The sequence below is a fragment of the Corapipo altera genome, unplaced genomic scaffold (assembly GCF_003945725.1).
Source record: "Corapipo altera isolate COAL_440 unplaced genomic scaffold, ASM394572v1 73, whole genome shotgun sequence".
NCBI lineage: Eukaryota > Metazoa > Chordata > Aves > Passeriformes > Pipridae > Corapipo > Corapipo altera.
The window spans coordinates 1,045,559-1,069,472 of record NW_020884957.1 but is presented as its reverse complement, the minus strand read 5'-3'; the positions used below and the strand labels follow the sequence as shown (position 1 = coordinate 1,069,472).

At 41.8% G+C, this 23,914-nt stretch overlaps 2 protein-coding genes across 4 annotated transcripts in view; both read left to right on the top strand.

The window, feature by feature from the left end:
- Nucleotides 1-1,544, top strand: part of RETREG1 (reticulophagy regulator 1) — a 60,936-nt gene extending 59,392 nt beyond the window's left edge. For all 3 annotated transcript variants that reach the window (XM_027663779.1, XM_027663780.1, XM_027663782.1), the window contains one exon: nt 960-1,544. In XM_027663779.1, coding sequence (XP_027519580.1) covers nt 960-1,471 — 512 coding nt within the window. In that variant the 3' untranslated portion in view covers nt 1,472-1,544. The remainder of the gene's footprint in view (nt 1-959) is intronic.
- Nucleotides 1,545-5,705: 4,161 nt separating this feature from the next.
- Nucleotides 5,706-13,797, top strand: ZNF622 (zinc finger protein 622). Its single transcript, XM_027663783.1, has 7 exons — nt 5,706-5,805; nt 7,889-8,505; nt 9,844-10,098; nt 10,811-10,973; nt 11,761-11,873; nt 12,731-12,874; nt 13,459-13,797. Exons 2-7 carry the CDS (start codon nt 7,899-7,901, stop codon nt 13,584-13,586), a joined length of 1,410 nt encoding a protein of 469 aa, XP_027519584.1. The 5' UTR covers nt 5,706-5,805; nt 7,889-7,898; the 3' UTR covers nt 13,587-13,797.
- Nucleotides 13,798-23,914: the final 10,117 nt, after the last annotated feature.

The following is a 23,914-nucleotide window of genomic DNA, read 5'->3' as shown; positions in this document are numbered from 1 at the left end:
CCAAAGCTCTGTGCATTTGAGCCACCACTCCGCCTACAGCACAGCCCTTCCTCCTCACCCTCCCAACCTGTCTTTTCCAAAGAAAATGGAGAAAATAACATATGAGACACTTTTAGGATTTATTTCCTTAGCCCTTGTAAATGGTCCTACAACAACTTCCTATTGCTTGTTTTCATAGAAAGTAAGTTCTAATTGATTATTTTTTACCTTCCTATACAAATACTAGATCAAAGTATTCCCTTGTACTCATTTAGGCCTCTTCCACAGGCCATGTACTCCACAGTATGTTTTACACATTTCTAATGATAAATATTTGTCATTAATGCAGTCATTAAAATTTAATGTTTTATTTGTTTACATTCTGCTTTTTATTCTCTTGAAAACCTGAAACAATCCTGATCATCTATAGAGTTTCCATTTTCTGTTTCCTATTTAATACAAGTATTGACCAAGAAAGGAAAAAGTTAGAAATTGTCTTTACATTGGTTTTATATCTTCATTTAAACACAGAAACATTGGGTTTTATTATTCTAGTGAATATTAAAAGCTTGTGACACATCCATACATAAATTACATATTTGTAATTTATTATGAAGAAAAATAGTTAGGGATCTGTTGTCACATCATAAATTTTAGGACTTGATGTGGTTGGTATATTTAGAAATAGCTATGCTAAAGATTTCCATGGTTTTTTTCACAGCTAGATACCACTTTAAAAAGGTATTTTGTTCAAAGAGTTAGGTCGATATCAGGTGATTTGTGGTACTGTTTTTTCGACCTCAAAACCATTTTATTGTAGATGTCACACAAAGCTCCTTTGCTTGTGAAAACTACTAAGTATAGATTAGTAAATGTATTCAAAGGAAAACTTACTAACTGCATTTTTACATGTGGCTGGTTTTTTGGGAAACCTTTTGTGAGTGCTAACACTGTATTTCCTTCTGTTAACCCTGTAATAGATTTTGACCGACCTAGTGATCATGAAGAAGCTTTCGCTAGAGATCTTTTAGAATTCCCTTCTTTAGAAAATGGTGCCGGAACAAATGATGATGATGACTCAAGCATCGGAATGCCCATCCATCAAAAACGAAGAAAAGAGCAAACAGATTTCAAGGTGGATCACGCTTCCAGACAGAGTAAAGAGAGACCACCCACTGCAGGGTTGTCCTTGCCTTTGACCAGTGACCAAACCTTTAATTTAATGAGTGGAATTGCTGGTGATGTCATCACAGCCGCGGTGTCTGCTGCCATCAAAGAGCAGTTGCAGTCCACACTGCAAGCTCCCTCACATGCAGCACCCAGTTTGAGCGAGGAGACAGACACAGAGGAAGCTGATGATTTTGAACTGCTTGACCAGTCTGAGCTAGAGCAGATTGAGAAAGAATTGGGACTTTCACAAGGCCAAGAAGCTGAATCCCAGGAAAAGAAAAAGTCTTCAGGCTTTCTTTCAAATCTGCTTGGAAGTCATTAACCTGGTAACATAGAAGAAATTAAAAGTAAAACACAAAAAAATCATCAAATGCAAAAAAAAAAAAAAAAAAAAAAAGGAGGAAAATTCTGAGCTGTAAGCTTTAACTATCCCTTTAGATGTGTTGTTATAATTTCCCTTATGCAGAGTGAATTAATTGGATAAATATCAGATGATACTGATAGTTTAATGTTTCTGGTAGTTATACCTCAATGTAATAGCATGGAAATGAATTATCTGTCCACTGTTTGGTTACAGATGAGTGTTGGAGGTCAGTTGCTCAAACGAGTTGGGGAGAGATTTCTTCTGTCTTTCTGACAACCATTTATTTTGGGGTCCTGAGCCAAATTTTCAACATCAGCAATTTATTTACTTGTTTGCCAATCCTGTAATACAACTAATGACTCACATAGCAAGGGCAAGTTATCAGAGGACTGCAATGAGATTAAGTACATCTCACCTCCTTCAATCATACCAAAAAGTATGGATCCCTGCAGTTAGGATTATGTGTAGTGCATCTACTGTATATGAAACACATTAACCAGCACAACTCTAGTTTAAATATGTATGCAACACTATAAAAGAAAACTTGATTTCATACTTAAAACCTTTGAATTATTTTGGATGTGGTGATGCATTTCCAAGTTTTTTGCTGTTATAGGCTTGTAGAGTTGTAAAGTGGCATGTTATTTGACTGACCACCTGCTGTGTTCTGTGATGGAGTCTGGTCCATGGCAGTATTGCCCATGTGAAGTCAGCCAATGAATTTTTATATTTAAAAGTTAATATTGTGTAAACTGAACAACCTTTATGGGAGCAGGTGAAGGTAGTTATTGTTCGGAGTAAAGGTTAAAGGTTAAAAAAAGCATAAAGGCTTTTTTAGGTGCCACTTCCTTAATTCAAGATTCTGTAGGTTTTGATTTGGTTTTTTTTTCACAGGATAGCTGCTGCCACTTGCAACAAAAGTTGTGTTGCAAGCTGAATATTTTAAGGTACTTAAAAGTATTTGGTAAGGTCATTTCCTAGAGAAGACACTCAGAATCTTCTTCTTGGCATGTAATTTAAAACAAAAAAGAATTTGTTTAAATCATTTGCTGGTTTAAAGTCCACCCATGCTGAGTAAGTGGCATGGGATCTTAAGCAGATAACTTATTTTTTTAGGGCTTTTTTGTTCACTTGTAACAAAACTGAGTTGCAATACCAAGCAATAGTAATCCAAGAAATAGGAAGAAGTAAAGCTAGTTTTTTTAATGTGATGTAAACCATTAGTGATGTTGAGGGACCATGTCAGCTGCTACTACTACTTAAGTAAATTTCCATTTGCTGGCATTTGAAGAGGTGAATACTGTCATCTAGGACCCTCAAAAAGTACAGCAACAGATGATAAAAAATCTTCCACTAACATATGTGTGTAGGTAAACCTGTGGTTAAAGTTAACTTCGTTTTGTATTTTTTTTTCCTTTTGAGATGAAAAAATAGGCAGAAGGCCAAAAAGAGTATAATGAAAAGAAAGATGCTGAGAATTTTTGACACTAGCTTTATCGTTGCTTGTGCTTTTCTGTCAGTAATGCATATTGACTGTGTCTGCTGTCCTTTACCAGTAAAAAGGTAAGCCTGTGCCTTCATTAACAAATACATTATGAAATAAGTGGATGCTGGATATAGATCCTACAAGATGCAGCTTTCAAAACTACAGTATCTTAACATCTGGGTTAACATTGCATTATCTTAAATTCTGAGTTTATGGAAATCATTAACAGCCATGGCCCACATCAGTTCCACAGCATTGGTTGCTAAGTTTCCTTTTTAGCTTTCCCCAGCCTGTCCTTCTCATTTGAAAAAAAAACAAAACAAACAAAAAAAACCCCCAAAAAACCCCAGGCAAAATTAAAAGAAGTTTTGCTGGAAAATTTAGTGAGTTTAAAGACCATTTAAATTTCTTGGATGACTCAAAAGCGTCATTTCGTTGCTGCATGTTTAGGATAATCTGTATAGTTAGAGGAGTACAAATCCAAGTTGCTGATGGAACTTTGTAGGACACCTGAACAACTGTGTGCTTCTTTATCCAGGAGTTCTGGTGCCAGGAGGGGAAACAGGCTGCAGGACAGAGGGGTATGAGGGAAGGAGCAGTCTTTCACGGGCTTTTCTGGAGCGGATTGATGGGACAGACTAACTGGCTGTCAATGGTGGCTTTATAACAGTGTGCACTTTATTGTTGTTTTATGAAGAATACTTGTGGTTATAAAAGTACATAAAACAGGGGCACTCTTCTAGAATAATAGATTAGATCAGGAGGAAAAGCAGTTGGAGGATATTCCTGGACTTTTTGTAAATTACCCATTTTCTGGTTTCAAGACAGGTAAATAGATTGATTTTTCTCTGATACAAGTCTCACTTTTTCCCAGAAAGAAAAAAGAAAGCAGAACTTGAAAAGAAAATCATTCAATTTAGGGACATAGTTGCTTATTTGAGTGTCTTTAGAATTGTATTTTTCTACTCTCATGGTAGTTGATTACATTCAAGCCCCTAAACTTTGTGTAATGGGAAGGAGGTAATTCTGTAACATCTAATATTCTTCCTCAGGTAGTGAAAAGATGCCTCATTTTCTGCAGGAAATGATCTCTTCCCTCCCAAAAAAATGCATGTAAGAAACACTTTGCTCGGATACGATACATTCCACTGCCAGCAGTTTGACAGCAAAACACGAAGAAAATGTTTCTCTCCTTTGTGGATACCTTCTACACTGCCTTCAGTTGGAAATCCCTTGAGAAACCTTCATTTTGCTGTATTCTAGCAGCAACCACAAAATAGCAGTTCCTTAAAAAATTCCTCTCACAATGGTCCACAGCATCTTTCCTACCTAGCACTGTCATCACCTTCTCATCTTCCAAACTGAATACATGGGCAAAAAGACAGGCAAGTGAGTATGAGGTAGTAAATAATTTTGAAATACTCAATTTTTCCAGGGAAAGCCTGCTTGCATGCGATTTCCAGTCAAAAGGCCTACAGGCAGCGTGGAGGGCATAGTGTGAGCAAGTGCCGTGCGGTAACACAGCATGTGATTTTGCCATGGGATCGGTACTGCTTGTTATGTGGACTTCTCTTACCTGGCAGTGAAGTGCTCACACTCCCTTGCCTTGTAGTGGCTTCTTCATGCATCCTGACTGGGAGAAAATGACGTGTGTCAGGGCAGCATCTCTGGGATGTGGTGCAGTCCTTCATACTCAGAAAATTTCCCCTTGTGTCAGTACATGCAAGAGACAGGGAGAGGGATCACCATCCGATCGATGGCCATGGGTGTGTCAAATCCAGTGCAAAAGCACCTGTTTTCAGCACATGGGGTTTCCATGTGTAGGCACCACACACCTACTCACCATTCTTCCATTTGTTCAGGAAAAAAAATACTATTCTATGCAAAGGAGAGTAAATTATTGCAACCCAAAGTAATAGGATCTGAAGAGATACTCGTTCTACTTGTTCTGTGTTCGTTCTGGGCTTTTTCCAGGCTGTCCCAGCCTTCTGAACAAAGTCCCTGTGGTCTTCACATGCATTCTCAGCACACAAGCAGCGTCACAGTCTGTGAGTAACCCCCACCCGGGCAACCAGAAACTGGAGAATTACAAAATGTCTTTATTTAAGTATTCTGCAGCACTTTACCTGCCCAATCACTGTTTTGTAAACATGGAACTGTTATATTGATCGTTTGTAAAAGCATTTAATAAATATGTGTTAGTTTTTATCTTTCATCATCTTATCGTGTGTTTGTTCCCCAAAATGGAAGAGGACTCTGTAACAACAAGCAGGGTGACCTTAACGCCCTCTACAACTACCTGAAAGGAGGTTGTAGCAAAGTGGGAGTCGGCCTCTTCTCCCAGGGAACTAGTGATGGGACAAGAGGACATAGTCTTAAGCTGCATCGGGGAGGGGTTAGGTTGGACGTGAGGAAGAATACTTTCACTGAAAGAGTGATCAGACATTGGAATGGGCTGCCCAGGGAGGTGGTGGAGTCACCGCCCCTGGAGGTGTTTAAGGAGAGACAGGACGTGTCACTCAGTGCCATGGTCTAGTTGACAAGGTGGTGTTCGGTCACAGGTTCGACTCCATGGTTTCAGAGGTCTTTTCCAACCTAATCGATTCTGTGAAAGTAAAACCCCTTCAGCGGAGGTACCGCCGCTCCCGCATGCGTTCCCGGGCACTGCCCGCTCTCGCGGCCTCCCGCCGCCCGGGGGCAGGAGCGGGGCCCGGCCCGGCCCCTCCCGCCGGACGCTGCGCGGCCGCTTCCTGCTCGTCCGTCCCCCGGCGGCGGCACCCGGGACCCTCTACTCCGCCCGCCCCAGGTGCGTGTGCGGGGCCGGCCGGGAGCACGGGTGGGATGCGGAGGGGTGGGATGGGGCGGGCCGGGGCGGCCCGATGGGAATGGCGGGGAGGCGGCGCGGCCGGGCCGGCTGCGCTCCCTTGGGGCAGAGGCTTCCTGTGAGCCCGGCCTGGCCTGGAGGCTCCCGGCTGCCGCCTGCGCCACGTCTTACCTCTCATTTTATTTATTTTTAAAATTTCTTTATTTTAGTTTTAAGTTTTGCCCGCATTTCTGCTGTCCATATAGCGAACACACACACACACCCCGCCGGTGAGGCCTTTCTGCCTTGTGTCAGCCTTAGGGACACGGGCTCAGTTTAAATGCGGCTGAAAGCAGCACCCGTGACAAAGACCATGGGGGAGAACCCAGTTTGTCTGGCAGGGCTTGGCTGTGCCCTCCTGGGCTGCAGGGTTGTCAGTGCCGCGGGTTTCCTTTTCCCGAGCCCCACACAAGGCAGGACTCGAGGCCTGGGCCTGGTGGCCTGAAACGGGAGGTGAAAATGTAGGTGTGTCATGGGAAGTGGTGGTGCAACTACACAGGGTACTGCAGGGCCTTTTCCTGCTTTATGCAGCTTGAATTGTAAGCACTTCTCTGCTTAGTAGCCAGAGGTGAAGATTTATGGCTGTAGATTCTGTCAGTTTCATTCCTTCTCTTCTGCTTTTTGATTTTTTCGGGGTGTTTTTAAATAACCCCATGGTAATCTAGTGTGTGGCTACTGTCTGTGTCTCATGGACCGGATCAGGCTGTTCTGTCCCTGAGGTTTCTGCAAGGAGTTTGTGATTAACAGTCAACGTGGCTGTGCATCAATGGTTTGTAGCTGTAAGATTGATGCTTGGGCTGGGAAAAGGGCAGGGAGCTCTGCAGGTGGGAGGGAAATGCTTCAGGGAGCAATTGGGGTCCCTCAGTGGGCAGATGATACATTTTTCTCTGAAACACAAAAAGCATGTGTTACACTGAATGGATGCTTATAGTATTTCAAATAAAACAGTATGGCCTTTATTTTCTGCCTATCATTGTAGCATTAGAGATAACACAAGGAGTAAGTAAGGAGTCCAGTTGTTACAGAGTATGATGTTTCATAATGTGTCTTTTCACTAAGTATTTTTGACTTTTGCCACTGCTTCTCCCTTTTGGTAGCTTCTGGGAGGGGCTGCTCTTCCTCTGCCTGCTTTCAGAAGCTCTCATCCTGATGTATTATTTCTTTTTTGTTTTTCTGATTAAGCCATGGTTTCTCTAAATCAGTTAAAAGATGAAGGTGGTTTCTGTGATCTCCAGTTAGAACATGCATTTTTGCTCTTTGCTTTTGGAGCATTCAAGAGATTCCATCAGCTTTGTTTTAAGAAAAAGTTGAGTTTCATTAAGCACTGAGAAGAAAGGAAATGTGTGGCTTTGGAAAGGACTGAAAGCATCAGTGACAGGTCACTGTTCTCCAGTTGTCCTGTCACAGCCCCAGTAACATAGCTCAGCTGGATGGTTGGAAGTGGAGGAAGATCAAGGTTATCAGTGGCTTCAAGTGCTAGATCTGGGCATGACTGGCTGCATCTCCAGGTGAACAGCTCTGCAGCGTAAAGTGTTGTCAACATGCACTGCTCCAGAAGAGCTAGGAAGGCTTTATTTTTAAATGCAGTAACTTTTCTTTTTTCCCCATTTGGTAAGGCTGTAGAAAATGGAAAATAGACCTGAAAGCGGTTTTCCCTTTTTACCCTTATTTTGGAGCAATCACTAGTCTCCTCAAAATCTTAGAGTTGGCAGAACACAACCTTGTTAAGAACTTTTAATCTCTGATCTTCAGTGAAGAGTGCAGAGCTTTTGAAACACTGTTGCTGTGACTGGGAGCCCTCTTCTGTGTCTCAGTCCCGACAGGCGCAGTGAGTCTTTCTGCATCCAGAGCTTGGATACTCAGACGCTGCTGTGGTGTGGGTAATCTCTAGTAACTGCATCAAAGTTTTTTTTATAAGTTTCTTCTTTTGGTCCTGCTCGTGCATAACACACCCAGGGTGTCGTGTTGGGAGGTTTTTTTGTGGCTGTTACTTAATCTTTTTTAGCATGATTTTATTTTTTTCCAGCTTTCTAGTAATGGCAACCTACACTTGTATCACTTGCCGTGTGGCTTTCAAGGATGGTGACATTCAGCGTGCCCATTACAAAACTGACTGGCACAGGTACAACCTGAAGCGTAAAGTTGCTGACATGCCTCCTGTCACTGCTGAGAATTTCCAAGAGAGAGTCCTAGCGCAGAGAGCAGTAGCAGAGGAGCGAAACAAAATCACTGCCACTTACTGCACAGTTTGCAGCAAGAGATTCTCCACCTTCAATGCCTACGAGAATCACTTGAAGTCCAAGAAGCACCTGGAGCTGGAGAAGAAAGCTGTTCAAGCTGTTAGTAAGAAGGTAAAAATACTAAATGAGAAGAACCTGGAAAAGGGGCTGGCCCCAGAGAGTGTGAACAAAGATGAAATGAATACAGCTATTCAGCAAGCCATCAGAGCTCAGCCATCTTCCTCTCCAAAGAAAACACATTTATTTCCTAGTAATGCAAGTAGCTCTCCAGTGTCTAAGGAAAGTGCCAGCTTATCACAGAGCAGAGAGCGACCAGAAATACCTCCTCGACTGCAGTGGTTTGAACAGCAAGCAAAGAAGCTGGCCAAGCAACAAGCAGAGGAGGAAGAGGATAATGAAGAAGGTAAGGCAGTAAACATACGGACAAGGGATAACTTGGGGTAAGCCATGGTTTGTGCAAAAGCCTTCTGTAGAAGTGCAGTATTTTCCATCACAAAAGGTCTTGCCTGTTCCAGTGAATAAAGGTTTCTGTTGAAGGTCAGCCTGGAAAGCAGACAGCTGAAAAGATGAGAGCTTCAGAGTTTCCAGAAAAGGGTTATTTTTTAACCTGGATGCTTTCAGTGCTGTAGTTGACAGTGCAGCTCCAAACACATCTATTGGAGCGTTTGAATGGGGTGATTCAACTGTAGCAAGGGGACAGATATGAATGAGGTGGAACCTCATGCCAGCTTTGTTACTGAAACCCCTGTGTCATGTTACTACATCTGTTAGAGCAGTTTTGTGCTGCTGAAATTTCAGTTGCAGTTCAGAAAATCTGTTCTACAGGAGAAGAAACATTTACCTCTGAACATGCATCTTAACACCTAAAAAAGGAGTCAACTTGCACCTGTCTTGGATTAATGTGTTAGTCATAAATTGTAATGCTAAAATCTCAGTAGATTTCTGAATGTTAATTTTCCTTAAAGTGTTTGTCCAGAAATGTCTCTTATAAGTCAGGGTTTTAAAATTATTGAACTGCATCTTATACCAAAGATCTCCAGTTTAGCAGCATACAACGCTGGGAAGCACCCTGTTACCTGTTCTCAAACACTCTGTTGGCATGGCATTTTTTAGGGAACCAGTAGGGAAAAAGTACTGTGAAATGCTCACTGCCGCAGAGCCAAATTCCTTAAAAAATATTTCTGTACTCCTCTAGCAGTATGATCTGATGGCTTATCTGTTAATGAGCTTGGCAGTAATCCTGCAAATGTGTAGAATTCTTATTATAGCCTGGTATATACTAACATGTAACATCTGTGACAGCTGGGATTGTTCTCTGTTGTTAAAGATGTGTGTGTGAACAGGAGTGTGTTTTCCCTCACTGCTGAGTCACTGCTGAATATGAGTATTTTCCTGATGGTGTCAGAGTTGTCTTATTTTTAATGCACCGTTCTTGTGGTTTTGTGAATTAACTGCAAGGCATGGAAACAGCAATAAAGTGTTAATAGCTAAGAAAGCGGAGGGGAAAAAGTATCAGATCTGCCAATTTTTTTATGAGCAACCTTGTGCTTTGCTGTGCACCTTAAAATGTGTTTTTACTGGCAATGGTATATTCTTGCACCTGGAATTGACTGTGTGGCACTTAGCTGTAAGAACTGAAAATGCAGTATTTTCTGTGATGGCTTTTCTGATTTAACTGGTACTTGTTTTGCTTGGGAGAAGTAATCATATAATTTTGTTTTTTTTAAACTTCCTCTAAAAGACTGGGAAGATATGGATTCTCATGAAGACTTTGGCTCTGAAGAAGAGATGGAAAGTGTGGGAGAAGAAGAGGAGGAACAGGCAGAAGCTGAAAGCACGCCTGCTGTTGGGGCTATACCAGTCACAGACTGCTTGTTCTGTCCCCATCATTCAAGATCTCTCACAAAAAATGTGGCCCATATGACAAAAATTCACAGCTTCTTTATTCCAGACATAGAGTATCTTGTGGACCTCAGAGGACTAATCAAGTACCTGGGTATGCCTGTAAATTTTCTGTGTATTTTGGTCAGGATAATTATACACTATATTGCTTATTGTCATTTGGATATGACACCAAATGTTCTGTGATTTTTTGAGGGTGTTTCTTTGTATAAAATCTGAGTGCTGTCAAGTTCAGTATTTCGATGATGAGCAGGACCACAGACTTTCCAGGAGGAGTGAGAGAAAACCCCACTGAGAAAACGTGATTGTGTACTTTGTAGGTCTCACATAGTTTTCTAACGCTGAGAAAGTTATTCAGATAACATGAAATTTGGGACAAAATTCTCTTGCTGAAGTGTGCATATGAACTATATTGTCCTACTAATGAGCTGCAAGTATTTGCCTCATTGGTTTACTATACTTGTGAGAGAGCTAAAAACTAGGAAAAAAATTATCTTCCTTGAAGCCTACAAATAATGATGAGAATAAAATAATTTTGGAGTATCAGATAGAAAAATGTATTGGAAGTACAAAATGTGTTATTGATTATACTTAATGATCCATACCTTGTCACAAGAAATCTTTAAATGCACAGACTTGTCCCTGATGGGGCCATGTGGTCAAGGCACAGGAACAGCAGGGCTTTTCTGGAAATGAAAAGCCTCAATCTCTCTGCCTGTGAGCTGGGAGGGCTTCATTACAGAAATGTTAATTACTGACTGGGGAGGTTCTGTTCAGACCAATAGATGTACCATTGTTTTCTGCAGGAGAGAAAGTTGGCATTGGGAAAATCTGCATCTGGTGCAATGAAAAAGGGAAATCCTTCTACTCTACAGAAGCAGTACAGGCTCACATGAATGATAAAAGCCACTGCAAACTGTTCACAGATGGAGATGCTGCCCTGGAATTTGCAGACTTCTATGACTTTAGGTGAGGACGCTTTTCTTTGAGCACAGATGGGGACAGACAAAAGGAAGGCTAAATATTACAACAGAAACTATTCATTCTCAAAATTTAGTCCTGTGTCTGATACTTATTTTGCATTGTTGGTTCACCACTTTTCTAGGTAAGCATAACATGATTGGTTCTCCTCTTCTGTGATCACTATTACCAGTTCTACATGAAATTGTATTTTGAATTTTGTATGTTCGTTATTGAATATAGATTTCAGTGCACCAGAAAAGACCATAAAAGGGCATAACTGTCTCTTCTACTACCTTTGAGGCAGATTGTGGACTTAAAATCTACTGACGATTCCTAACACGTTTTTTGTTATGTAGCTGGAGTTTAACAGGACTGCTGTGATTTAGAGGTCTCTTGTGGAACTTTCTGTAACTTATCCTAAGCTGTGTTCATTTTGGAACACAGAAATACCTCATATTATGGTGACAGGTGCATTTAGTGGAGCTTCTGGGAGTGCTCTTTCAGTAGCTGTGCAGAGCCGGTGGGCTGCACTGTGATGGTATTTCACCATAAGTCACTGATAAGTGTGCAGCAGCAGAACCATGTTGAGTTATGGAATAGGGTTGGAGGAAGGGTGTTCCTTGTCTCCAGCCTCTATTCAAGGCAATTTGCTACTGGGAAGAACACCCACACCAGCGTAGGTAAAATGTGACAGTGTTTGTGGCTTGCTGTGCGTGGCAGTTCTTTTGTACGATGGGTCTGTATAGCTGTGGCTACTTCCACGTATAAAACATGTACTACTGCTCTTCCACAGGAGCACTTACCCTGATCACGAGAACGGGGAAGATGTGGAGGTGCCTGGAAAGCGCCCAGCAGAGAGAGAGTTGGATTATGATGATGACACCATGGAGCTGATCCTTCCTTCAGGTAGGCCATAGGGTTTGTGTTATACCATACTTTCTCTGCACTGCTCATAGCTGCAGCCATTACCTGCAGCAGAGGCCATCGTTGTGTTTTCTTTTGGGAAGGGGGAAGGTAATTTTGCATCTAAATTTCTTTGGGGTTATGTCCTTACCTTCCATTATTGTCACTGCCAAATAGTTCAACTTCTTCAGCATTGATAAATATGTGGACTGGGGCAGTGGATTCCTTTGCCTGTTTTACTTCTTCATTGACATGTGACTCTCATGGTTTTTCCATAACTTGTTTTAGTGCAGCTCGGAGAGGCTATAACTTAGGTTATCCAGTGTAGGGGTTTTTTTTGCAGAGAGCCAACTACCAACTACTCTAGTAAACTAGTTCTGTAAATAAATTAATTTATTTAAACAGCCTTTCTCTTGTTTAGCATTTGGCACTCTTGCTTGGTTTTTTTGTTTGTTTGGTGTTTTTGTATGAGGGGACCTCAGCCCTTTCATTCTGAAAAGTGCTGCCAAATATGCAGTTACACAAGATTTCCTGAATGTCAGCAAGTTACTTCCCTGGTTACTTGAAATGGCATTGCCTCGCTGCTCATTCCACTAATTAAAATTTTCTTTTCTGATAACTGTCTGTCTGTTACCTGAGCTAAGGCCCTCTTGAACCACAGTACTTCTTGTGTTTTTCCTTAAAGCAGCTCTTACAGTAATTACATTAAGTTTCTAATTGTCCTAAAATTTTTAAAGTTCTGGACCCTTTAAAAGTACTTCTTGGCATAGAGTTTTTCCGTAGTTTTCACAATGTGCTTGAATACTCCATTTCAGAAGCTCCTTCATGATGCATAATAAGATGTCCTCTCCTCTGAACAGGTGCACGAGTGGGTCATCGTTCTTTGATGAGATACTACAAGCAACGGTTTGGTCTGTCAAGAGCGGTGGCTGTTGCGAAAAACAAGAAGGCAGTGGGTCGGGTGCTGCAGCAGTACAGAGCTCTGGGCTGGACGGGCCAGGCAGGTGAGTGACAGCCTGAGGGCTTTGCAGAGGAGGAGCTTCTAGGACGTCATCGCTCTGCAAATGGATAGGCCGACTTTGTTTTACATGTGGGGTTTATGCAGTAGTTTGTCTTCCACTTGGTTCCTTTTCATTCCTCACATCCAAGCAGAGTAAGTTGCAGAAAGTTGCTTGTGTCTAAAATCCGGCACGGCTTCTGTGCAGCTTTGCATTTAGATGACCTCCTGAGATTTCTTGTTTTCTGCCTGTCCAAACCACTACTCTTGCTATTTAATCATGTAATATAAATCATGCTTTGACAGAATACTTTTCCAGTTGGGGAACAGTGGTGTGTTCTATATCCACTTTTGAAATAAAAGAATCAGGCTTAGGATGCAAAACAACCTTTTCCCTTAGTCACATTGGTGGATATTCATAGAGGGAACTGGCCTTTCCCCAGGGAAGAGTGAAAAGAAGTGTGCCAGTGTGGAAAGGAAAACCTATAGCTAACTGCTGATGTATGTGGACAGATCAGCTGGTTTGCATGTAAGTAGTAAGTAAGCTTAGAGACACTGATCCCTCTTTCTCTTCCTGCTCTTTCCCTGAAGGGGCCGTCTCCGCTCAGCTGCGTGATATGCAGTACCTGCAGAGAATGAAGGCAAAGTGGATGCTCAAGACAGGAATGAGTAACAATGCTACAAAGCAGATGCATTTCCGGATGCAAGTCAGATTCTGAATTCCCAAAAGAGCTGCATGGAACTGGTTATGGGAAGGGGGATTTAATGGTCTCTTGGTTGTGGATTCTGTTATTAAAATGGACCTGGTACCTGTCCAATGCTGATGTGTGTGCTGGTGTGCTTTCCTGTCTGAGAAGAAGAGAAGGGAACTTGTCTATTGCAGTGAAATGAGGGTTGGCCTAACTTAAAAATAAAATATCTTCTGTGGAATACGTGGCAAAGTAGTCATGGCTATGAATGACATGCATGCATAGTCTTGCTGCCCATCTTTGTGCAGCCCATTTCTGTGGGGCAGTTGACGTTGCCGTTTATCTGAATATCTTCAGTTTCCAATTCTACAAACTGGTTGAGGCTGAGAGAAGATCCTAGAGCCTCAGATGGAGTGTATTGAATGTTTTCAGTTGTGACGCTAGAGATATGTTAGCAGGGTGTTTTGGACTTCTAGCTGGCACTGTTGAGGTGAAAATTTCAGAGCAGAGGTTCATGGAAGGTTAAGTGATAATTGTTTGAAGAAATGCACTGATGGAAAATATAACTTCAGGATTAATATTGTCCTCAGAAGTTGACTGTAATTGCCTAGTGCTCCAGCTCAGGACTGGATTAATAATTTACAGTGCAGTTGTTTTACATTGAATGTAATGAATTTTCATTTTCTAAAAGCTGCTCAAAATTATCATAACTTTTAGACAAATGTCAATCAAAATTTCAGCTGATTTCCTGATTAGAACTGTGAAGAGTCACACTGTTGGTGGCAGCTTCTGTTGCTACCACTCAGTACTGGTGTTTGGTATTTGATTTTGTTTCATACAAGGGACATGTTGGCTAGAACGGAGGCCAGCTCTCCCACTTAAGCAGGAGAAGTGTTGCAGGCAGGTGTAGAGAAAACCTGCTTGTTGAAGAGCTGAGGCAGCAGCGCTGCTGTCAGTCCTGGTGTTGTAGGTCTTAAAAGTTTCCATGACTTTACCAGTTCTGACCTTCATGTAGGGAGGAGGTGGGCAGTTACCCCCAGAAGTGTGAGCTAGCTCATGAAGCTCGGAGCTGTAGTTCTGGACTCTGAGTGTATGTCACAGGAAATTGGCTGTTTGCTTGCCTGTCCGTTCATTACGAAGGCAGCTGCAGCTGGTTACAGTCAAGTTGCACTTCTGCATTTTACAGTTGCTCTGTATTCCCTAGTAGTGGCTTTCACTGGCGTTATTTCAATACAGGTTTTCTTCCTCACTTGTGAATAGTGTGTTCATGGTATCACTGAGAATAGTAGAGAGAGACTTTGTCCATTAACACTGTATTTTGACCACTTAAAGAAGTTCTCTAAAGTCTCCCTAAGGGGTAAGTTCAGAAACAGCAGTACCACTGCCGTATCAGCACTTCTGAGGGAGCAGTGTCTTTATGGGACTCTTAGGAAAGTGATAATTTCATGCATGCTTTGTGGGATTTGTTGTTTTGTGGATTTGTCTGTGGTGTTTTGTATGTTGGTGATTTTGGGGGGTTTTCAGTAAGTTCTACTGCCTTGGAAGGTTTTTTTGCTGTTTCTGCTTTTACTAAGAAGAAAGAACTTGAGCAGTAATGCAGGCTACAGGCTTGACACAGCATTTAAGAAGTCAACTGACTAATACATTAAAAAAGGTACAGATTTGAGTAAAAGGAAAACTGAAGCAGAGAGAATTTTCAAGAAAGGCTGTGTTCACATCCAAAATCTTAAACTAAAGTTGGGTTCATTAATTAATACCTCCTTTCTCCTGGCAAGGTAGAGTTACTTCCATTGTTTATCCCTAGCTGCATCTAGTGCACATTTGAATTTATTCTAGAGGGCTTGCTCTAGAGGGTTATTAGGCTTCACTCTCAAAGTTAGCAGTAAGATACCTGGTGTCAGCTATGTGACTCAAGCTATATGAATCTTTAGACACCATATCCCTTATTACAGTCATAATCTGGCCCAGCTTGCAATTCCGGTATGGATTTCTAGAACTGAGGGTATATCCTACATGTATTTTTCAAGCCTCAACATCTGGCCATCGGGAACTGCTTATATCTTTTTCTTTGGAGTTAGAGATTACTATCAAAGGGTCTTATGTTTCTGGACAGGTGAGATTGTCTTTACACAAAGGGCAAAATAAAATGCCACAAAAATGCAGAAACAGAAGGGTTAGACTTCTTAACCTGAATCTTGAAACCTGCAGAACTGGCTTTGAATACCAGTATAAGTCACCAGGGACCATCAAAGCAGTATTCAGCCCGGAGCTTTTGGAAAACACTCGCGGAATATACAAAACTTACATTAAAGACAAGAGAATTGTTCTGGAAGAGTCTTGGGCATAACCTAGTACAACAGCTAAAATCTTAGTGTTAAGTACTAAAGGAGTCTTGGCAGTGAAGGCAGAAATATAAGGAGATAATTGATCCAGTGACAATTTGCTTTACGGCCATAAGGTTCAGTCTGACGGTACATGAAGTTTGCTGCTCTGCTCTCCTTAACATGAAAGGGCACGAAAGGAAACTCCTATTCTCTGTGCAGACTTGCTCAAAGAAGCCTGTTGCTTATGAAAAGGTGAGGATTGCCTGAATTTCCTGAACAGTCTAGTTCAGAAAAAAATGCAAGTGAGCAAAAATGAAAATTGGTAGTCATTTTGCAGGTCACGGGGAAGCAGAAGTAGGTGATTGGTGTGATATGTACCTATGCTCCTGTCCTATACATCTTGTTGCACTTCAGTCAGAAGAAAATGGAGGAGATATATTGGAACCTATTGGTGTTTTACAGAAAGAATTTAAACACTTGGCTGAAAATGGGTGCCTTGGAAAACCAGCAGAGGGCACAGGAAAGCTTTTCCCACAAATGTGTTTACTATGAAAATAAGTAAAACCTAGTAAGAGTACATTCATGCATAACAGAGAAGGCAAAGCTCACCACTACCACGAGTTAAGATTAGCATTAGGCTTCTGTGAGATGAATTGCTATTAATATATTTATGTAGGTCCTGGGAGAGCATTGCTGGCACAGGGTGGCTGGAATAAGTATGAGGATTGTCAGCAATATTCAGCAACAGTGCTACAGTCTGCACAGCTTCTAGGTAACTCCAGCTATGCCAAAGTACCTGAGAGTGTTTTTATTAAACACACTTCTCAGTGTTGAGTCTTTTACCTCCCTGTACGAAGGACAGCTGAGGGCAGTTTTTTGTTTACTAAAGGAATTCCAAATATTGGTTCCCAACAAGGAGCTGTTTCTAGCTGTGATCTAGACTTGCACTTGTGCTCCCCTGCTCTAACCTTGCATTTTCTTGTTCTTACAATGAGAATAAAGTAAAATCTAGAGGCAACCAAGTAGATTTGAGACTATCTCTGGATCTAGTGGGTACTCTGGGGCAAGAATTTCCCGGCATGACTGTAATTCAGTGGGCGTCTCCTCCCAGAGGAGGAGATGATCTCTTCTCAAGCTGGTGCATTCATAGTAGGAAGGACTGGGAAGAAGCATAGAACAGGTACCTTATTCTGGACAAGGTTTCTTTGGATTCTGCCTGCCTGTCCATCCATTAACTGCTAAGTACTGAAACGATCCCAATGTTGCATCAGGCATTGCAGAATGAAGCAGCAGAATGAAAGAACTGGTGAAGCTGATAGAGTTTATCTGTACATCTGCTGTCTCCTTTTGGAAGTAGTTCTGTTTTGTACACTTCGGTTATCTAAAATCAACTCAAATGCTACTAGAGGGAAAAAATATGTCATTGTTATCTGGAAGGGAGGGGCTAGGAATGAGAGAGAAGCATAAGGGATGTAGAGTGGAAGAGACACAGGAGACTCAGATATTAAAACAGATTAACAGCTAATTATGCTAAAACTGCAAGTCAACAAGTAAAGATCTATTTAAAGGAAGCAGCCCCTTTCAAAGTGCATTATTGATCCCTAATCAGTTTCCACAAGGCAAAGGGCCTGAAATGTAAAGGAGTTGGACTGTTGCCCAGCTAACATCTGGTGCTTGAGGGGCATCTCACTGAGATTCTCTGCTACAACTTTTAAAAGTTATTTTTTATCTATTGAAATTGAGACATCCTGTGCTAATGGCCTTCATCTGCTTAGGGGTTTAGGCATCTTCCTGCACACTGGGCACAGTGCTGCAGATGGGAAACCACACTGCAGAGACTCAAGTGGGTTTTTATACTGTTACGACCTATAATAGATGAGAAGTTATAGGTAAGCTTTAGGGCACATTTGACTGAAAACTTAAAATATGTCTTAAACTCTTCGAATCTTCATGTTTAATTGCTTTAGTCCATCAGATTACCCTGCTGCAGCTGCAGAGTAGCAGTCACCAGACTGGCATCAAATCCTGAATCCTCAGCAGTTGGCGGAGCCTGGATAGTTAAGACGACCATTTGATGGCACTTAACATGTCTTCAGAGCAAGCCAAAATATATCTTTTTGGGAATCTGACCCAGTGGAAATTTCTGTTCTCTCCCACTGCATCCCAAGCTGTGTAAGATGCAGCAGCCAGGCACTTCAGGAGTGACAGGGGTGGGGACAGGACACTTGCTGGTTTTGTTTTAAGGATTTCTGCATGTCTATTGTACCAGGCTTAAAGCAGAGCAGACTTAAAGTTGAGCCAGGAAGGGAATCAGAATCACTTTCCTCTGGAAGTACTTCCCAGTGTAAAGTTATGTGACTCTTCCAAAAGCAAAGAGCGATCCTTAAGCAAGTTTTTTCATAACGGCATTACCAAACATGTATGTCCTTATACACCTTTCTTATGCAAGGAAAAGGGTCATCTAACATTGAGACATATTTTCTGTCATTAATTACACTTGTTATGTTGGTGTCTTGCTTGTTTTTCACTTTATTGTATTTATTTATGCAACTTTATATTTGCCAGGAATTTACAGTGCTAAATTGCATAACCTTTCATATGGAACTAAGAGGCTTGCTCCTCCTGCATCCTGTTAATAGGAGAAGTGAATGTGTACCAGGACTCAGAAGAACTTCATACTCACATGATCAAATAACCTCATATCTTAACACTCCTTTCTTGAAGGATCTTCAGGACACAGGTATGGTTAGGAATGACTGGCAGTCAATAACCCAAATAACAGAATTGGCAGCAGCTGGAAGTTTACAAAACTAAGTGGCTCAGTAAATAGTCACCAGACCAACAGAAGTTGCATTTCTATGACAAATGCTTTCAACCAAGCACCTCAGATATATGACAGTAGTGCTGTTACTCAGCTCTGGGGACATTTTTCAGCAAGCCGAGGCAGTAGGAGTCTTCCTGAGCATACACCCTGTGGCACACAGGCTGCAGTGCTCCAGAGGGGCTTGTGGCCCCTGCAACAGACTAATGCCAGGCTCTGCAACACGTGCAAGTGCAGCCCTAAATACCAGCTGAAGCCTGGTTGAGGTGTCCATACCTTGGCTTCCCGTTATTTGCCATTCTTTTAAGCTAGAAAAGAGGGCATGCTTGTAAATCTCAGGGCCAATTTGCCTTGCATTGCTCCGCCTCAACCTAATTCCACCCTGCAAAAACAATTTCACATTTTCTACCCTTGCCAATGCCTGTTAGTGGTTTGGCAAGGTTTATACAGTCATCTACAGATATGTTGGCTTCTTTTTTTCTGGCTTGGACAGCTTTCCACCCTTAAATTTCCACTCTTTACAGACATGAAAACAACATGTCTTTCCTAGGCAAGATCTGCATTTGGTGTCTCACTGTTCTGCTACACTAACCACCAGTAGTGCCTTTACAGGTAGGGCAGCTATGTGTTTGCTCATGTTATGTGCACTGAAAATCTTGGTAAAATATTCACTGAAGTGTTCCAAAATCCTGGTATTTTCTGACATCTTTCATAGGTGCAGTCATACCTAATTCACTTAATTCCTTGCAGTCACAGTATTTCAATAAATCCTGCCATTCAAGTTACCATATTTTAACTGAACTACACTGTGCAGGCTTTCAAAATACAGCATTTCAAAATGAAGAATTATTTGAAAGTTTTTTTCCACTAAATGCTAAGCAATACCAACTGATATTTCCTTAAACTGGCCATAGACCAACAATAAACCTGGACTGTTCCTTTTCTTCAAATAATACGTTAAGTTGACCCACATCCAAGTGCCTGGTAAATGGCATCATCTTTTTTCATCTTTAATACAGGACACATGGCAGCTGCATCAGCTTTCCTACCAGTAGATGGTTCACAGTCCCACAGAGAAGGGAGGAGTGACCTGTAAGGTGCGGAGCTCTGTCGTTCATCCTGGAACTTTAGAGTTTGGCCAATGGGTGTCATTAGAAGTCCCATAATTCATTGTATAGTCTATGTTGGTTTGCTTACTTGTCTGCTTAACTCAGCCATGCCTGACGTAGCCACATGAGAACGCACTTAAATTTGTCCTTGACTCTTCCAAAACCCAAGTCATTGTGGTTCTTCCTGCAACACAGTTCCTGACAGAAAAATGGTATGTTACGGGAGAGAGGAGGAGCAGTGCAGTCATGGTGTACTCCCATAGCCATTTACAGAGCACAAAGAGAGGATTAGGTGGCTCTGCTGTGGCCAGACAATTCTCTAGCAAGGAGTTACCAAGATTTAATCATCAGGATCTAATGCAACATCTCACCTTGCCCCAGGGTCTGGGCACTTGAATTGTAGTCTGAAGTAGAGAGTCCTCTCCTGAGAGCAGATGTTTTTCAGATAGCTGACCAGAACTGACTTGAAGGTTTAAGTGCTTGCAGGGGGATGCCCACATCTTAATTAATAGACCGGCTGTTCAAATTCTTGTTACTAAGCAGCTAAATATAGAAATCAGCCAGATGCCTTTGAAGTTTTATTTTAAATGCCTTGGTCTTTTGGCCCCATGATTCATCCATTTTTTTCTGTACTGTGGCATAGCTCCAATAAGTGATCCCAGCACAGCCATTAAGAATAGCTGAGGTACTTTGGGTGGGATTACAGCCAAAGCTGTACGTGCATACCCAAGTTGCTCAGGGTCATGTATACAGGAAATCAGTGCCAGAAACAGCAGTCAGCCCACCTTGAGCATTTATCATGTCTCAGTGACAAGATCATCCTGACTTAGGAGGTCACCAAGCATTGAATCATTTGGAAATCCACCCGTTCTTTCCAGTGGTTAGATACCCTTGCGCTGTGTCCTTGTGTTGCTGCTGTTCACCTTTTTTCTAGGGCATCTCTAGCTGGCTAGTAGCTCTCAGAGTTCAGTAGAATAGCCCCAAAACTATGCTTTTTTCCTTGACACCAGCCATGTTAGGAGATTGAGTAAAGAAAAACTCCCCTTGATAACTCTAGCAAACAACCAAAGGAACTCTAACAGCAAAATAACTTTTTACATGTTTTCCTTTCTGCAGTTTGTGTCAGCATGAGCAGATCACAGCTCACGTCCTCTCTTAAGCGAGGCATTCCAGCATGAAGGCTACTGAACTTCCAAGCCCATTTATATGCCTATCTGTGACAGCTGCAGCTACTAACAGCAAATCATTCAAGCAGAGAGAATAAATAAATCCTCTGTTATTCTGTATAATATTTTACTGGCTTATCGATTGTGGGGAAATTATCCCATTTTAGCTGTCTAGGTTGTTTGATGTCCAGTGGCAAGCGAAAGAAATCACCGTGCCTGAGACTGAAGGTTATACAAATGCATAAAATTGTGTGTCAGGAGCATAGAGATTTGCTGCGCCCCACCTGCCCACATGGTCAGTAGCTCTTATGAACAGTTTTCCTGTGGGTCTTTCAAGCCTTCACACACACAAAGAAATCATAAATGCAATGGTTGCCTTGATATACTTGATTAGATCCTGCTCAGTGTTTTTGTGTAAAAAGCACATTATGAGAGCAGTTTATGAGCTTTCCTCCCTTAACATTTCATTCCTGCTAAGACCTTGTACCTTTAATAAATCTCTGCTGCTCAGGGTTTTATTGTGTACCAGTTACATCAGAGATGCTTGCGAGCTGTGTGACCAAGGCATTCATTCATCTTAGATACTATCTCGGAATCTCTTGGGAATACTCAACACATATCTTTATCTTCCCTGTTTTAATTCATTAGTCACCTAACAGCACCTCTCAAGGTTATCAGAACAAAAAATGAAATCTGCAGCACAGCTTAAATGGTTTGGAGGAAAAGAAAAACTAGTATGATAAGGGGAAGAGATTTTGTGCAGTCCAAGGCCTCTGCATACTGAATGTGTAAAATTTGCAGCCTGCAATAAAAGAATCCCAATGGATTTTTAGAGAATAATATTTACAGAGTAGTTGCTCAATATTTTAAAAGCCCATTGAAGAAGCAGGGTAGCTATTCTTATAAACTAACCAAATACTTCAGAAAAATATGAAATGTAGCTACTTCAGCATTTTCCAGCTATGAAATTGGTGAGTGGTTCTCAAATAGATGCAATTTATTTGATTTAGTTCCTTTTCAACTATTTTCCTTTTTTTATTCTTCAGTCATGTACACAGGGCTTTTGCTTTTTTTTTCCTGTATCGTGCTATAATTAATGATTTTATAGAACCATTGAAGACTAAACTGGAATTCCTTCATTAATATGACAACATCAATTTATGAACAAGTACCCAGCGGGTTTCGAAAGGCTGTCTTCCTCCTTGGCCAAGGTGATGATATTGCAAAAAGCCTCAGCATTCTTACACATCTGTTCATCTTCCTCTCTGATGTGCCCTCTCTGGAATACATATACAGATCAAGGTTACGGCAAGAAGGAGGTAAATGTATCCAGACAGAAGGAAAAATAAATCTTCCAGTAGGGACCGAAGTCTCTTCTACAGCTTGGAGAGCCACACAAAATTGGGGATGTTCTCCCCAAAAGCTTGGTTTTTCATAAAGGTTCCAATTCCAGCTACGTTTGAGGGTGGCGTAACATAATTTGCATTATTTACAAACAAGATTTTAGTTGTAAGACTCCTTTGGTTAACATGGGATGTGTTATCACCTGATTGCTTTTCTCTTCCTGCTGTCTGATGTCTGCATGTCCAGTATTTGGAGACTAAAATACAGAGAAACCTGGTGATGCAGTCACCAGATCAGTCATTTGGACAGCAATCTCTAAGCTTACTTCCAACAATGTCTCCTATCCATTCTCTTGCAGAAGACGCTCATCTTTACAAGGACCCAGTACACTCAGAATGGCTTCAAATGGGACAAACCATTGCTTGTGGGTTTTTCTGTAGTTGAGTTCAATGCCTCATTTGGAAACAGAACTTGCTTTCTGACATCCAAAAGTTTGTTACAGTTTTGACCAGAGGTGTAAAACTTTATGGATAGTACACCGGCCTGAGAGGAAATGCAAACTGCTGCCTACATGAAATAGCAAACACACAAATTGCCTTGAAGCCAAATATGGCCCACAGTAGCAACAAAAGGACAGGGCAGGCGACTACTTTTTGTGATACAGTTGTTGTACTCCAGCTATTAACAAGCAAAACCATTTCTGTTGCAGGGATAAGTTGTCTCCGGAAGCCAACTACCACAATGGAAACCTCAGGCAGCTGACTGGAAGCAGCTCACTCCAGCTATCTGGAGTGTAAGAGCTTCTGTGCTGTAACCTGACAGCTTTCACCACGAAACTGTAATGATCCAGCTTTCATCAAAGCTGCAGTGTCTGCTTGAGAGGGGAAATACTTTCTCCTGCAGCCCTGGGGAAAACCCAATGCATCCTGTGAAGTTAAGGGGTTTGCATAGGAGATCTCACCTCTGCTTCCAGCCCAGCATGTGAATGACAGTCCAGTGGAGGCTGCTCCCTAATGCTGGATCTGTTTGGTCTCAGTTCTTTGTGCTGAAAGAAGAAAAAAGATCTGACTTCCCTGAACTTGTGCTTGAAAACAGCACCTAGTCATGAGCGAATGTGAAGGTAAAAAAAGGGAATGGGGAAAGGAAAGACCCACAGCTGGAAAAAAAAGTCTGTGCTGTGGGTAAAGACTACCTCAACTTTATTCATCCAAGGCAATTGCATTTTAGTCTGGAGAAGAGGGGGCTCAGAACAGACCTCATCACTCTCTGCAACTCCCCGAAAGGAGGTTGTAGCCGGGTGGGGGTTGGTCTCTTCTCCCAGGCAGCTATCAGTAAGACAAGAGGGCATGGTCTTAAGCTCTGCCAGGGGAGGTTTAGGTTAGATATTAGGAATTAATTCTTTACAGAGAGGGTAATCAGGCATTGGAATGGGTTGCCCAGAGAAGTGGTGGATTCTCCATCGCTAGAGGTTTTTAAGATGACACTGGATGTGGCACTGAGTGCCATATTCTAGTAACCATGGCAGTAGTGGATCAAGGGTTGGACTTGATGATCTCAAAGTTCCTTTCCAACTCAGCTGATTCTATGATTCTAT